The 16,100-nt window shown below is 61.8% G+C and overlaps 1 protein-coding gene across 1 annotated transcript in view; it reads left to right on the top strand.

Annotated features, from left to right (window-relative positions):
- The window catches only part of MACROD1 (mono-ADP ribosylhydrolase 1), a 152,665-nt gene that overhangs the window by 133,126 nt on the left and 3,439 nt on the right, over positions 1-16,100 (top strand). The window contains exon 4 of the mRNA XM_082844815.1: positions 4,984-5,013. Coding sequence (XP_082700941.1) covers positions 4,984-5,013 — 30 coding nt within the window. The remainder of the gene's footprint in view (positions 1-4,983; positions 5,014-16,100) is intronic.

Raw genomic sequence — 16,100 nt, 5'->3', positions numbered from 1 at the left:
GTGGCCCCTGGCACACAGTTGGCACCCAAGTAAAATGTTTTTTTATCAGTTGTATATTACATCCCTAGTACTTATTTTTTTTTAAACAAATTTTTTTTTAATTTATTCATCTAGTTTTGGCTGCGTTGGGTCTTCATTGCTGCACGCGGGCTTTCTCTAGTTGCAGTTAGCAGAGCTACTCTTCATTGCAGTGCGCGGGCTTCTCATTGCGGTGGCTTCTCTTGTTGGAGAGCATGGGCTTTAGGCGCGCGGGCTTCAGTAGTTGTGGCAGGTGGGCTCAGTAGTTGTGGCTGGTGGGCTCTAGAGCGCAGGCTCAATAGTTGTGGTGCAGGGGCTTAGTTGCTCCACAGCATGTGGGATCTTCCTGGAACAGGGCTTGAACCCGTGTCCCCTGCATTGGCAGGCGGATTCTTATCCACTGCACCACCAGGGAAGTCCCCCTAGTACTTATTTATCTTTATTTCTTTATTTATTTATTTTTGGCTGCGTTGGGTCTTCATTGCAGTGCACGGGCTTCTCATTGTGGTGGCTTCTCTTGTTGCGGAGCACGGGCTGTAGGGTGCATGGGCTTCAGTAGTTGTGGCATGTGGGCTCAGTAGTTATGGTGCACAGGCTTAGTTGCTCCATGGCGTGTGGGATCTTCCCGGACCAGGGATCGAACCCATGTCCCCTGCATTGGCAGGCAGATTCTTAACCACTGAGCCACCAGGGGAGTCCCCAATTAAAATGTTTTGTGCAGAGAGTGACAGAGGGGCCGCTGGGTCCCCTGAAGTGACAGTGGCCAAGCACTCCGGGTCTGGCCCTCTCCCTTTCACCAGGCAGTGGCCACATTCCAGCCCCTGAACTGGGCCGGGAGCTGGGGCACAAACTGGGAAGCGGCTCTCCCCCACCCACAGGACAACAGGTGCTGGGAGTCGGGGGAGGGGCTTCCCCCCCAGGTGCCCCAGGCCTGAAAAGGTGCGGAGTAGGCAAAGGAGAAATGGGGGTCGGGGGACTGCACTGCATGAGCAGCAGTGCGGGGGCAGGGAAGGGTTGGCAGAGGCCTTTTCACAGGGGCCTGCGATACCTGTGAGAGGCGGGGAGCGATGCCCCTTCTTCCCAGGGGCCTGGGATACCTGTGAGAGGCGGGGAGCGATGCCCAGCCCCAGCCCCAGCCCCTGGCCTGGTGGGCCGCTGTCAGCGGACAGAGGATTTGGCAGCGGCTGGGGTGGACCTCATTTCCACCCCAAGGTCACAGGCGCAGCACTGAGGCTCCTAGCCAGTTAATCGTGTCCAACAGAGCACGGCACAGGCACGTCCACGGGCAGGGGCCGCGGCAGGGCTGGACCACCTCGCCCTGCATGGGGGCCGACAAGCCAACTCAGATGGCAGGCGTGGACCAGGCATCTCACAGCCCCGGAGGCGCACACTCTGGCCCAGGAGCCTATGCCTGCCACAAAGCCAGAACAAGCCTCAAGCCCCGCTCACCCTAGGGCCAGGCATGAGTCCCCCCTCACAAGCTTGATGACCCTGCTTTGCTGGGGCAGGTTCGGGTCCTTTGGGTGGGGCTGTGTTACAGACTCTGGTTTGGACCTGAGGTCCAGTGATAGTCCACGTCTTGCTTGCCCATCACCCCGCCTCAGCAAGGAGGCCCTTTCCGACAGAGGGAGGGTGCAGGGGTTAAGAAAATGGGTGTGGTGGCGCAGTGGTTGAGAGTCCGCCTGCCAATGCAGGGGACGCGGGTTCGTGCCCCGGTCCGGGAAGATCCCACATGCCGCGGAGCGGCTGGGCCCGTGAGCCATGGCCGCTGAGCCTGCGCGTCCGGAGCCTGTGCTCCGCAACGGGAGAGGCCACAGCAGTGAGAGGCCCGCGTACCGCAAAAAAAAAAAAAAGAAAGAAAATGGGTGTGACAACCAGCCCTCCTGGTTCAAACCCCTCTCCTCCCCTCACCAGTCACGCCGTGAGCCTCAGTTTCCTCATTGGAAAAATGGACGAATGACCAGTTGTGATTTAGAGCCTCAAACCAACTGAGGGGAGCATGGGGGCGGCGGGGGCAGAAAGAGGAGGAGCGTGCGGGTGAGGTGAGGTGGGAAGGGCCAGCCCGGGCTGGGGAGCAGGAAGGCCTGAAACTGCCCTGCTTTGGATGGGAGGCTGGGCGGTACACCCAGGGGACCGCCTGTGGTATCTTTGGTACTGCTCCCCGTTTTCCGTGTTCCCCCCCAAGCCTCCAGGCCATCCTCCCAACTGTGAGTGCCTCGGGCAGCCCTACGGGGGCACCATGTGGCCAGGTGTCCAGGCCCCTGGGGAGAGGGCCAGACAGGGGCCTAAGGGAAAGAGGAGCAGGAGAACGGGCTCTAGACCACCAGATTGCAGCCCTTCCCCCTGAGCCCCACCAGGAGGCTGCCGGGCATGGTGGGCTCGGGGAAGGGGACACTGCAGACCGGCCTCCTGGGATACCTGCTGAACTTGGGGACAGGCTGGTGACCAGGTCCTCCGTGCAGCTTGAGTCTGAGCCCCCAGTGCTGGGCCACACCTCCCTCTCCCACCTGTGGCAGGTAATGCCACCTGGCTACCTGGTCCCCCCTTCCCCCAGCTCAGCCTCTGCCCCAGGCTCACCTCCCTCCTCAGCCCCTGGATGAGACATCGGGCCAATCCACCCCAGTCCCCTCACCCGGGCAGGGCCACACTCGGTGGGGTTTAGGGGGTGCAGGGCAGGTGGCTGTTGGCATCTCCTTCCAAAGGGACCTGCAAAACAGCAGGTCGGAGCCCCTCCCCTCCCGCCCCTTTGAGGCTCGCTGCCAGTGCGTTTGACACTGAGCTCTCCACCAGCGGGAGCCGGCTCATTTGCGGCCGGTGTTAATTAAGAGAGAGAGGTGATGGGGGGAGGCAGGGAAGGGCCGTGGAGGGCAGCTTCCGACAGCCGCCAGGACTGCCGTGGGAGCCAAGGGGGCCGGGAGCTGGATCCGCGCCGACCTAAGATGCCTGGGTCTCCCGCGCTGGCTCCAGGGCAGAGCTCTCCAGACGTCCGACCCCTCATCTTTGCAGCCAACCTGCTGGGGTGGGAGGAGGGTCAAGAGTGCATCCGAGGGGCCTACTGTGTGCTCTGCCTGATGTGGAGAAGGCGGGCCCCAGCCCTGGGGGGGCGGGGGGCAGGGGAAGCCTCCCTCCAACAGTCCCTCGGCAGTCTGCTTCGAGGTTGGCCTGCTTTGTGGCTTGGCTTTGGAGTCAGACAGACCCCGTTCCAATCCTGCTGCCGCGCAGCTCAACCTCTGAGCTTTGGTTTTCTTACCTGTAAAGTGGGAGCGATGGCACTGCCCTTGTGGCTTTGTTATGACAGTAAATGGGGTCAGTTTGTGCCCGGCAAACAGCCTCCCTCAGTCATTGGCGACGTGCCCAGCCCCCAGCGGCCTGCCACGTCTGCTGGGTGTCCCGCGCGGTCCACCTCCTGCTCGCGCTGTCCCCCGGGGCTCCAGCTCAGCCCGCCTCCGCCCACATTCCCCGCGGCCCCCCAGCTCTGCTCTGGGAGCGCCCAGCCGCTCCTCGCCTCTCCATCTTAATTAGCTGCTTGTATTAATCTTGCAAGTAACGTGGCAACTTGCAGCCCTGGGTTTTCGGGCTGTGGAATTAATTATTCCCCAAGCGAAGAGCTGTCAGCTCTGGGAGACCAGCCACTCAGAGCCACCTGACACCGCTTAGCAGCGTCCACAGCCTTCGCAGAGCACCCCGGGGCCTACGGCCGGGCCAGCTTGGAAATGGCCCCCATTCCTGGCCTGGGCTCTTTTCCGTGTCCCCCTCTTACAGAGGGGCTGCAACAGGACCTGGGAAGGCAGGGAGGGATGCCACAGCGGTGTCGGAGCTGAAGGCCCCGCCTGGGAGCCAGGACCCCTGGGGCCAGAGGGGCTGAGGCACGGCTGACCATCTCCCCACCGGGCGACACCTGGGCCTGGGGAACGCACCTGCCCTGTCTCGCCCATCACTTGCACTCATTAGCATCAGTGCTTCACACAAGGCAGCTGTGTGGCCGGAAGCTGGAGCCCAGGCTGGGAGGGGGCGCTGACCAGCACAGCCCTCACATTCTGACGGAGAGGCTGCCAGCCTCTCTTTGCCCCTGCGTCGGCCCCGTGGGGGGCTGGAGAGGGCAGCTGGCCAGGCAGAGTGAGGCGGACGGGGCAGCCGCGGCAGCTGGCGGTCCAGCTCTGGTCGAGGGTGCGGGGCACCAGGGGCCGGTGCAGCTGAGGAGCCCTCTCTCTTCCTTGACCTTCACAAGTCACCCATCTGTTCCAGTCCGGTTCCAGCCCCAGTGCGCTGGGCCCTTCCTGCGCTGCCCTGGGTGGGGTCCTGACCTCGCACATGAGTGCTGTTGTCCGTGAGGCTCCCAGCCCTGGTTCATAATCCTCACCCCCCGGCGGCACTTTCCAGGGCTGCAGCGATGCAGTTTGCTCCTAGTGGCTGCAGCTGTGTCTCCCACAGTCCGTGAGCTCCGCATCTCTGCACCAGGCCTGGCACAGAGGGGCTCGGGAGACCCTGTGGGAAGAAGGAATGAGTGAGGGACTTCCCTGGCAGTCCAGTGGTTAAGACTCAGTGCTCCCAATGCAGGGAATGCGGGTTCGATCCCTGGTCAGGGAACTTAGATCCCGCATGATGCACTGTGCAGCCCCCCCCCCAAAAAAGGAAGAAAGAACGAGTGAACGAAGGATACGCGCGGCCAAGGGTCGTCTGCCACTCTAGAGCTCACATGCCACTGCTTCCGGGGTGAGCGGACCCAACCCTGGTGCCTCCCAATCCCACCGCAGTACCAGCCCCAGGCCCATTGGGAGCCTCAGTGGAAGAGGAAGTCCCAGCCCCTTCCGCCTCCTGGTTATCTGCCCCGCTTCAGGGACCCTGTGCCCAGGGACCCGGGCTGGCCCTCGGGCCTGGCTGGCAGCCCCCCGTCGCCCCCTCCGCGCAGCTGCATGCCCCACCAGCCTCTCCCCGACTGACCGCCTTCGTCTTTCTCTCTTGCAGCCAACAGCTCCCTGCTCGGAGGCGGCGGCGGTGAGTACACCCTTCCTGCGGCCTGGGGGTTGTCTGGGGGTCTGCTTCTCTCCTCCTGGCCCCTTCACCCGCGGAGCCCAGCTGGCTGCCATGCGCCTTCCCCGCAGCGTTCCCCTCGTCCCCATGGTGCGCCGTTCCCATTTCTCCGTCTCTGCCCTTCTTTACCGCCTCCCACCCCATCGGCCTTGCCCGGCCTCGTCCTCACTGTGGATGAAGCCGGACGCCTGGCTGGCAGGCCCAGCTGCTTCGGCGCTGGGTGACTGGGGTAGGTCCCCACCCTCTGAGCAGAGGCCTCCTGGTCTGTAACTGGGGGCTGGAGGGCCCCCTGAGGTTTCAAAGGGACTGGGCCTGGGCCTGGAACCGGGTCGTTGTGCGGCCGGGGCACAGGTGTGGTGGGGAAAGCCCAGCCCCGCCCCTGACGCCCACGGGCCCTCGGCCAGCCCTGTGCCCCTTTGGCCTCAGTTTCGCCACCTGCGAGGGCAAAATTAGCATCTCTGCTCTGCCCCGCAACCTCGCAGGGCAGCTCTGCCGCCAGGACAAGTTCTCATCGAGTCAGGGGGAGCTCCGCCAACGGTTAAGCCCACGAGAATGCGTGTGTTCACTGTTGTCAAAGACCACCAGGAAGCAGGGGTTCCGGCAGGCCAGGTGGGCAGGGCGTTGGAAGTCAGCGTGGGCCCGGCCCCCAGGGACGCAGGGCAAGGTCAGCAGGTGCCGGCAGGAGGGGCGGGGCGACAGTCCCTATGGCCCCGGTGCCCGGCCAGCCCGGCACAGGCTGGCCACACCAGCCGCTCGGCCCCAGCCCCTCACCCCCCCGGCTGGCGGGGCTGCCCGCTGTCTGTGCAGGCAGCAGTACGATTGGTGAGCTAGGGTCAGGGGTTAATGCGCCGTCGGATAAATCCCAGGGTGTGCTTACGGCAGTGGTGGCGGGGCCCAGGCCAGGTTTTAAAAGGGGAAAAATAAAAGGGGCCTCGAAGGTCAGGAATAAATAAGAGCGGCGTTAAGAGCTGTTGATGACCGGCCAGGATGCGGGATGGGGGGGGCGCGGGGAGCCTGTTTGTGTTTAGAGATGCTTTCCCTCCCTCCCTCCCTCCCTCCCCTGCTTCTCCTCCAGCTTCCCTGTGGAGGTCACAGCTACCCTGGCGGTCTCACAGAATGAGGTGGATTCACTGGGGACTGGGGGTCTAGGACCCTCTTCTGAGCCAAGTGCCTGGACACATCTGCCGGGCACCAGAGGAGCCTGGTCCCTGCTTCAAGCTCACAGTGCAGACAGGAGCACCAGCACGACACAGGGTGGTCTGTGCAATAGGGGGCCTGGGGGCGGAGTGAGGAGTACAGGCTCAGTGTCCAGGCTTGGGGACCAGGGAGGCTCCTGCAGGAGGTGGCGCCTGCAGTGGGACCCAAGGGATGGGTAGAAGGCAGCTGGTGAAGAGCAGTGGGAAGGGTGTGCTGGGCAGAGGGAACAGCACAGGTGAAGCCTGGAGTGAGGGAGAGCGTGGGGCATTCGGGGAGACTCCGAGGACTGGAGTGGTCGGAGCCCAGCCAGGAGGAGGGGAGACGGGAGAGGACTCAGGGGCCTCAGAGACCACGTGAGGAGCTGGATTTTGAGCCGTTCAGTTAGGAAGACAAAGGATCACAGAAAGGTGTGGGACTTGTAAGTCCTAAGTCAGGTCATCACCCTTCTTCTGCTCAAAATTCTGCCTCACCTCCTTCCTACGGCCCACGGGGTCTCCAGGCACCTGTCAGACTGCCTGGCCCTCTCCACTCTGTGTCAGCCACACTGACCTCCCTGCAGTTCCCGGAACAGACCTGGCCCGCTCCTGCCTCAGGGCCTTTGCACTGGCTCTTCCTCTGCCCCGAACGCTCTTCCGCAGAGAGCCGTGTGGCTGCTCCCTTCACCTCTTACAAGTGTTTACTTGCATGCCATCTACTCGGTGAGGCCCCCTCTGACCCCCGGAGATTGCAGCTCCCTGCCCCTGCCCCACCTCCCCAGGCCTCTCACACTGCTCTAGTTTTTATTTTCCTCCAAGCACCTCTCTCCTAATGTGCTATGTAATTTACTTGTTGATTATGTTCATTGTTCATTGTCTGTCTCCCCACTGAGAACGATAGCTCCAGAAGGCATGACTGTATCTCCAGCACTTAGGACTGGGGCTGGTGCATACAGTCGGTGCTCAATAAATGGTTGATAAATGAATGAATGAACTACAGGTAAAGGCAGGGACGGCCTTGCATGTCAAGCAAAGGACTTGCTGATGAGGGCAATGGGAGCCACTGAGGTTTCAGGCAGGGCAGGGAGTGGCTCATAGATGGCCTGGTGGCCTCACTCTGGGAGGTCAAAGGACAGCTGCTCTGGCCAGATTGAGGGGGGAGGCCCAGTGGCGTCCCTCTAGCTCCCTTTCCTGCAGCACAGAGGGTGAGAGGAGGCTGGAGCAGGCCCCAGGCGCAGCCTGACCGACGCAGAGATGGATGGGGTGGGCCAGGACCCAGGAGGAAGTGGGCCCAGAGTCCAGCCTTTTAATGCCAGCTGAGATTTATGGAGCCGCCGCCAGTGCTCACGGGGGCTGTCACTCTGCTAATGTGATTGGAACAAGGCGGAGGTGGCAGGGAGGGGACAGGGGATAGGGAGAGGCTGGGGCTTGTGGGGGCCTGGCGCCCACCTGGGATGGGAATGGAAACAGGCGCTGGGCCCCCGGGATGTCCTCTGCTCTCACATCTGCCACCTGTACCCTCTACCGCCCCCTGGTCCATCCAGCCTTAACGCCCCGACCTGCCAGGAGGGAGGACACAGGCAGGGGCAGCCTGGGACTGGGGGGGGGTCTGGGTCCCCATCTAACTCTGCCCGGACAGACCCTGGTCCTCCCAGGTGCCCTCTTCTCCCAAGTCCAGCCCTGCAGGGGTTCAGGCCTCTACCCACCCCCAACTTCCCATCACCACCCATTTACCTATCCAGCCACCACCCATGCCTTTAACAAGCACTGATCCCGTTCAGCCTGCCCTGGCCACTCTGTTGAAAACTCCCCCAGCCAGCGCGGCCCTCCGTGCCGATCCTCTGCCCTGCCCTGTGCCTGTCCCCAGAGCATGGACGCCCTTTCAACATGCTTGTGTTTCATACTTATTTTTACTGCCTTTCTCCCCACTAGAACATACTCTCCCCAGGAACAGGGTTCAGGGGATTCCAAGCTCCTAGATCAGCCTTTATGGGGTGGTTAGTTGTACCCCTGTGTGCTGGGTGTGCCCTAGGAGCTGGGGACTAACAGCCTGCCCCGGAGTTCTCATACAGCCCTGTTGGGGGAGGCAGCTATCAGTTCAGAAAGGAGCTCTTAAAGGGGGGGCTGAGGCTGGCCTGCAGGGCTTTGGCGCAGGGAACCACAGTGTTTACAGCAAGTATGTAGGAGCCTTCTGTCACCCTAAACTTCAGTGGGAACCCCCAGGGGCCGCTGGGGCCAAAAGGACTTAACCCAAAGGGTCCAGGGCCCCTGGGCCTGCCTCACTGGGGTTGGGCACCCACCAGGCCCTGAGGCCAAGGTAGGTGGTCTGATAACACAGTGAAGGCCCCCCACTCCCCATTCCTTCCCAGCACTCTTTCTGAGTGTGTGTGTATATGGAGCCGGGGAGGACACCTGTGTCAAACCCTGGGACTCAGGACTTGACCCTGCCCTCAAAGAGATCCATGTTGGTAGAAGTCTTCCCAACAGAGGGGGCATTTGACTTGGGCCCCGAAGACTGCATAGGAGGTCGTCGGGTACAGAGGGATGGCGAGGCCCACCAGGTAGAGAGCCCAGTGTCTGCAGTGGGGAGACCTGACAGGGCTGGGGACTGCCAGGCCCACTCCTGCTCCCGCCTCCTTCCTGGACAGCCTTTTACTGGCTCGATAAAAAATTTTTGTGAACAAACACTCTCCTATTGTGTGGTAGGAAGGGGGGCGGGCCCTAAATCAGGATGGGAATCGACAGGGCCCTGACGCGTGTCTCTCCTGTTTATTGGGACTGAAATGTTTACTCGGCGATAAGGAGCCAGCCTTCTGGTGGAGATTTGTGCGCTCTTTTTCAATTACCCCTCGTCTTTCTCTGCCACTTTCGCACTAAAGGGATAATAAATGTATCAGAGCGTTTCAATTATTCATCTAAATCATGACTGCGCCTGCCACGGCCAAGCTTTAGTGACAGATTAATTCAGGGCCGCCTTCCTCTGCTTGCAGTGGCCATCTCTGCTCCCGCCTGTCCAGAGCCCCGAGGGCCAGCCCGAGGGGTGGGCGGCTGGGGTCAGGCAGGTCCCTGGCAGGGGCAGGGCAGGATGGAGCCCCGTCCACGCACCCGGAGGTCAGCGGGCCCACCCAAACCTGCAGGCCTGTGAGGGCGCAGCCACCCCGCCCTCCTGCTCATCGGCTCTGCATGCCCTCCTCCCTGTACCCACACTGCAAGGCCTTGTGTGTGTCCCTTACACTGCAGGGTCCCAGGCATCTCACACCATGGGGAAGCCAGAGGTGGCTCGCTCCCGGCATAGTCCTCTCCTGGCACAGGGCCTTTGCACATGCTGTGCCCGCCCACCACACCTTCCCACCTAGTTATCTCCATGTCAGGGCAGCCCCTCCCACCAGCAGCCCCCCAACACACACACACACACACACGCACGCACACACACACGGCCACACACTGTTCTATTTACTGAGGGGCCTGCCACGTTCCTGGAACTGTCCTCAGTGCTGGGACACAGCAGGCACTGGGACACAGCAGACACTGCCCCTCTTGGGCCAGTATTCTGTCACCCTTGAAAATCAGACTCTTGTTTGTGTGATTAAGTACCAACTGCTCCCCATCAGGCTCCCCCACTAAGGGGCATGCACAGGGCGTCTGTCTGTCACCTCCTGGAAAACAGTAGGTGCTCGGTGGGGACCTGTTTGTGGCCCGGCCGTGCCCAGGGGCGCCTCCCCCAGCCCAGGTATCTGTGTGCATTCCTCCCCCACCCACCATGCAGGCACATGGCTCAGGCAGAACCTGCCCCCCGGGGCCCAGCCTCTCCTCTCTCCACACAGGGACCCACGAGTCCGGGGCGGGCACCCTCTTTCCTCTCTCTGTCTCCGTCTGAGTCTCCCTCGCCCCCACGCGGTCTGTCTCTTGCCATCTCACTCTCGCTCCATCTCTGTCTCGCTCCTGCACACGGCTCCTCCGGCACGTGCACTCTCCACCTCTCGCTCTCTCCTGCTCACTCACCCTCAGGATTCAGGCCTCCCCTTCTGCCCAGCTCACTTGCCATCCCGCGCACCTCCACCTGGCACTGTCTCCATCGCCCAGCGCCGCTGATCTGTGATTGCTTCCCGGCTCTGCCCCGATTAGCTGGGGCCTAGCACAGCAGGCAGACAGGGGGCCCCCGTGGCCCTCTCCAGGGCAGGCTGGGTGGGCCTGACCAGCCAGTCCTGAGCACGGCTCTGTGCCAGGCTGCGGCGGGTGGGTGCATGGGGCGGGTGTGGCCAGAAGTTGTCTGGGGCAGGGGGCCGTGCCGCGGCAGAGAGGGGAAGGGCATTCCTGGACAAGGGCACAGCAAAGGGCCCCAGGGGCCGTCTCAGACCACGCTCCTGCCCCACTGGCACCTTCCCACTGCGATGGTTCCTGCGGATGCAGCCCTGCCCTCCCACCTCTCCCCCTGTTGCCCTGCTGAGCCCTCTGCCTGGACCCCTCCTCCCCTGACCTCCCCAAAGCCTTTCTTCTCATCACTCAGGGCTTTGCTCAGATGCCACCTCAGAGGCACCTCCCCAACCCTGAACCGCACCCATGCCTGCCCAGCTCCCTTCCCTCTCCTCTTGCTCTGGAGTGTGTTTCCTTCTGCTGTTTCACCGCGGTGATATTAGAGCTGCACTTCACCTCCCTCGCCCAGGGCCTGACGCCTGGCGGGTCCACCTCCCCACTGCCCAATGCCTGTGTCGAGGATGGTGGGGGAGGCACGCGGAGGCTGGAGGGAGCCCCAGCCTTGCTCAGCGTTGATGATTGTATTTCGTGGACTTGTGGGAGCCATGGGAGGTTTCATGAGCAGGGGAGTGACATGGTCCCCCAAGTAAAGGCCCCCGCTGAGGAGAAGGATAAGGTGCTAACAGCTGCCAGGCGTGTGGAGTGTCCCCTGCCTGGTTGCCAGGGCCTTGCTGGGCTCTCCCTGCGGAATCTCACCCCCGTCACAGCACTATGGGACGCACGTACCGTTAGCATCTCCATTTTGCAGATGAGGAAACTGAGGCACCGCGTCCCTTGAGCTGAACCGTGCTCCCCACCCCCACCCCTCAGCCAGCCCTCCCTGGGTGGGAGAGAGAAGGGCGGGGACTCCAGCTTCGGCGCTGGGGCCCGTGCCCCGCCCCCAGCGGGCAAGATGCCTCCAGGCCCCTGCTGGCGGCTGCCAGGGGGATTTTTAATAACGGGAGTGATTTTTGCATGATGAATGAGGCGCTGCCGTTGTGTCCATAATGAAGCCCTAATGTTTGGAAATCCCCATTTAAGGAGCTGATCTCACCCCATAATGAATTTCAGATCACATCGCGGAACTGTCGTTCATCCACCTTCTCCCTGGGGCACCCAGCCGCCTTGGCCCCTTGAGGGCGGGTCCTGGCGAGGGTGGGCTCTGCATCCCCACAGTGGGCTGAGCCCAAGGCTAGCACAGAGCGGGGGCTGGCACGGGTTTGCTGACTGAATGCGTGACCAGGAGCGTGTAGGGAGAGGCCGAGGCAGTTCTGGCAATGCGGTATCGTGTGGGGCTGAGGATCCCAAGTCTTGGCCTGGGCCTGGGAGGAAGATGGAGGCCAGAGATGAAGAGGGTAGGAAGGGCCAGAGAGAAGGGGGCCCGAGGCCCTGGGCTGGGCCACTTGGCCAGGCTGTATGGCTGGGCCTGCCCCCTGCAGGTTAGGGGCCTGGGGGTGCAGCGGCTCAGGCTTCTGCCCTCTTTCAGCCCTGGCATTCGGCGTTTGTGCAGGTGGCTGGGATGGGCGGCAGCTGCTGGCTGCACCAGTGTGGCTGGAGATGGAGGGCTCTCAGCCCGGGTGCCCAGCCCCTGGGGCCTGCGGGGTGAGACGTCTAAGCGGGAGGTGGTCCCGAGGGCCCAGACCCAGGTGCCTTCCCAGGCTCGAGAGGTGCACCCCTCCCCTGGCCCCGTGGGCCTCAAGCTCACCCCTCTACCTTCCCAGCCCTCTCTGCCAGGGCTTTCTGGGTGACATTTCCACCTGGCAGTGTGTCCCATCCCTTGGGCAAAGGGGACCCCAAGAGCATGAGGGACAGAGGAGTCTTCTGCCTGCGGAGTCCGTGGCTGTGCCTTGGTCTCCCCATCTGTAAAATGGGGCGACATGTGATAACGTGCAGGGCCCTTTGGTACCGTCTCGCACTGAACGCTTACACCAAATGCAGAGGGAGGTGCTGTTACTGAGCTTGTACAGATGAAACTGAGGTGCAGGGAGGTGAAGTGACCTGGCGGAGGGGTGGGAGAGCTGGGGGGAGGGGGCCTTGGGTCTCTCGGGGCCAGGTCTGCTCTGCTACCAGGAGCCGTGGCCCACACAGCCCCGGCGAGCTCCTTTCAGAGGCTCTGAGACTTGGCACCCTGGGAGGGCACTGCCCAGGCCCATCCTCTCCCTCCGCTGCCCTGGGGACCCACAGGAGTCCGCAGGGCAGGGCTGGGGGCTGCCCAGGCAAGGCCTCACAACCCCCACCCGGCTGAGAGTGGCTTTGCCTCCACGAGCTTTTGTCCCTGTTCCTGTGAGATGGAGCCTGGGGAAGCGATTCTGAGCCTCTGCTCTCCTGTAACTGTGAGATCCTGGACGAGTTGCTTAATCATTCTGGCCTTCAGTCCCCCACCGGCCCCCCTCCAGGCCACCTCTCAGCAAACCTCAGTCCTCCCCACAAACTTTCTGAGGCCAGTTCTGAGGCTCAGAGAGGTTAAGTGACTGGCCCAAAGCTACTAGCAAGCTTGTGGGCAGGATTTCTGGAAAGAGAAATCCCAGAAGGGGGCGAGCGGGGGGGGGGCCAGACCCCAGGACAGTGGAGGGGAATGGGGGGGAGCTGGAGGGCTAGGCCCAGGGCCAGCCAGGGTCTCCTGCCCTCTGTCAGGGGCACGGCTGCCCTCCTCTCCCCCAGGCCACAGGCCTCCTTGTATCCTGTAAATAATTAATTAGCCCCTGCTTGCTTGTTTGTTTAGCATGAGGAATGCTCCCCCTCTGAGATGCATTCATTGCTGAATAAATTTAAATATCTAATCTTCCCTTCATGAATATTACAGCACTCTAAATAGCGGTCAGAATACCCTAAGCGCCTTGGCAAGTGGCCCCCACGGGAGCCTGTCTGCTTCACCTCCACGGCTCCGAGGAGGGCCCGGCTCCAGGCCTTGCCCTCTCCCAGCGCCCTCCCGGCCCTGGACTCGCGAGGCAGGGGCTGAGTCTGTGTTGATGCTCCTGAAGGCTCAGTGCAGGGCTGTGGAGGCCACACCGATGGCAGGAGGCTGGGGTGGGCTTCCAAGCAGGGGCGGCTGGCTTCTCTGGGGGACGTGCCTGGAACATCTGTTCCAGTCAGGGCTGGAACAGAGAGAGGGCAGACAGGGCCCCCAGACAGAAGAGATCAGGGAGGCAGGAGGACGGGGAGAGCAGGTCTCCCAAGGCAGCCTTGCTGGATCGGATGGAGACAGTTAGTGGTCAGCCTGTGGGTGCAGCTGAACAGTCGTGCAAGAGGAGGGTCCCAGACCAAAGGTCCCCAAAGCAGTCCCTCTGTCGGGAGGGGGATATGTAGATGTGGGGAGGGGACAGGAGCCAGGCTGCAGGGGCCAGCAGTGAGGAGACAGCAGCCGTAGACAAAACGTCTTCCCTAAGTGTTTGGGTGAGGAGGGCAAACAGTAGACAGACAGCCAGGGTGGGAGGGAGGCTCAGGATGGGAACGGAGAGACAGGTCCTTTCATGGTCCTGGAGGAAGTAGAGCAGTCCAGCTGTGTCACCTTGGGCAAGTCTCTCACCCTCTCTGTGCCTCAATTTCTGCTTCTCTAAAGCAAGAAAAATAATAGCACAGCCAGGCTGTGAGGCCCAAATAAGACGGTGGATGTACATGGCTCAGCGCCTTGCTCACCAAGAAACTGTTGAGGGAATTCCCTGGTGGCGCAGTGGTTAAGAATCCACCTGCCAGTGCAGGGGAAATGGGTTCAAACCCTGGTCTGGGAAGATCCCACATGCCATGGAGCAACTAAGCCCGTGTGCCACAACTACTGAGCCTGCGCTCTAGAGCCCGCGAGCCACAACTACTGAGCCCGAGGGCCACAACTACTGAAGGCCATGGGCCTAGAGCCCATGCTCTGCAACGAGAAGCCACCCAATGAGAAGCCCGTGAACCGCAACAAAGAGTAGCCCCCACTCGCTGCGACTAGAGATAAAAGCCCGCGTGCAGCAACAAAGACCCAAGGCAGACAAAGATAAAAATAAGTAAATTTTTAAAAAATTTATTAAAAAAAAAAAAAGAAGCTGTTGAGGCTGAAATTAAGGAGCCAGACCTAGGACCTTAAAGGTGGAGGAGCGAGGCAGAGGCTGAGGAGGGAGGCAGAGTGGCCTTAGGGCCATCGTCCAGGAGAGGAAGGGTTCAGCCCTGAGCTTAGTGGAGGGACATCTGAGGAAGCCCCTACCACCCATGTGGGCTCAGTCTCCCCAGGAGAGACCTCAGGTTTTCTGCTGACTCGGAGTGAGGTGGGGGTCAGGTTGGAGCTCTGAGGGATTTGGGGTTTGTTTTATAAACTGTTTTTGGAGTATAGTTGCTTTAGAGGGTTTTTGGATGTGGCTGACCAGGGAGGGGACCGAGGGTTAATTGGTATGAACTGGGGCACCCCCTAACCAGGCAGACCCAAGGGCCAGCTGCCCCAGGGTCAGGTGGGGAGTGGGGAGGAAGGACATTGTCTTTGGATGGGACCCCAGGAAGCCTCCTCCTTCTGGTCTCCAGGGCTCAGCTTAGCCCAAGGAAGAGCTGGGACCGGGCCTGGGGGTCAGAGCCAGGGGAGGTACAGGTCATGGTGGGAGACATGGGAAGGGGCAGCCCTTTGGGCTGGGGGCCTCCTCTGGCACTCAGGGATGGGAGAGCCACAGGCTGCTGTGTGGACAGGGAGTGGGGGCAGGAGGGGGCCTGGCTGCTGAAACCCTGAGTGCCAGGGCTAGTCTGGGCGCTGGCTTCTCGGGGGAAGGGTGAGCAGGGGTGGAACCCCGGGCCTGTCCCTCAGCTCTGCGTTGGGAGAACTGCTCCCTGGGCACCTGCACACGGCCCCGGCCCTGTTCTGTATGCTGCTCGGGGGACTCCAGCCCGGGGGCTCTGCCAGCGCCAATTCCTCCCTCCTCCTACCCCCTCATGCCCCCAGGTCAGCCCCAAAGGCTTGGCTGCAGGCCTGTCCGCTTCTGCAGGAAACAATAAGTCCCTCAAACACAGATCTCGCTGAGCGCCACTTTCACACAGCCCCCACAGTGGGCCAAGGTTGCCTGCAGGGTGGACAGCACGGGGAGATGGCAGGCAACCAGGTGGGAAGTGGATGAGACCACTGGGGCAGGGCTGGGAGGTCCCCAGGTGAGCCGGCTCCGGCAGGTCCCTGTGCTAACCCCGTACGCCCTGGACGCTACTTCCCACCCCGCTCCCTGGTATACACGTTGGGCACACGCCCATACAGTCTCTCTGACCTAGTAATAGCCAACACTGGCGTCGCCTTCACTCATGCCTTAAGCACGTTACAGGAATTAACTTAATCCTTCCAATACTCCTATGAGGTGGGTACTACTATTATCCCATTTTACAGATGGGGCAGTCGAGGTCCAGAGAGGTTAAGTGCCCTGGGTCACACAAATGTGACTGGCAGAGCTGGCATCTGAACCCAGGCTGCGCAGCTCCACAGCCCCTGCTGTGGCACACCGTGCTGGGTGGGTCGCCTGGCACCCCCACCCGGGACAGACACACTGCACGTGGACGCTGTACACCCACTGTGCCACACCTTGGACACACAGCCCAGGGCCCCACTCTCTGCCCCCTCCCATTGGGTGCCGCCATCCTCATGTCTGCCCAAGAGGAGGAGGCGGGGGACCCAGTCCCAGATTCCCTCCCCGGGTTCTCCCC

Source organism: Leucopleurus acutus (genome assembly GCF_964270905.1).
Source record: "Leucopleurus acutus genome assembly, chromosome: 8".
Taxonomy (NCBI): domain Eukaryota; kingdom Metazoa; phylum Chordata; class Mammalia; order Artiodactyla; family Delphinidae; genus Leucopleurus; species Leucopleurus acutus.
This window is presented reverse-complemented; position numbering and strand designations above follow the sequence as displayed.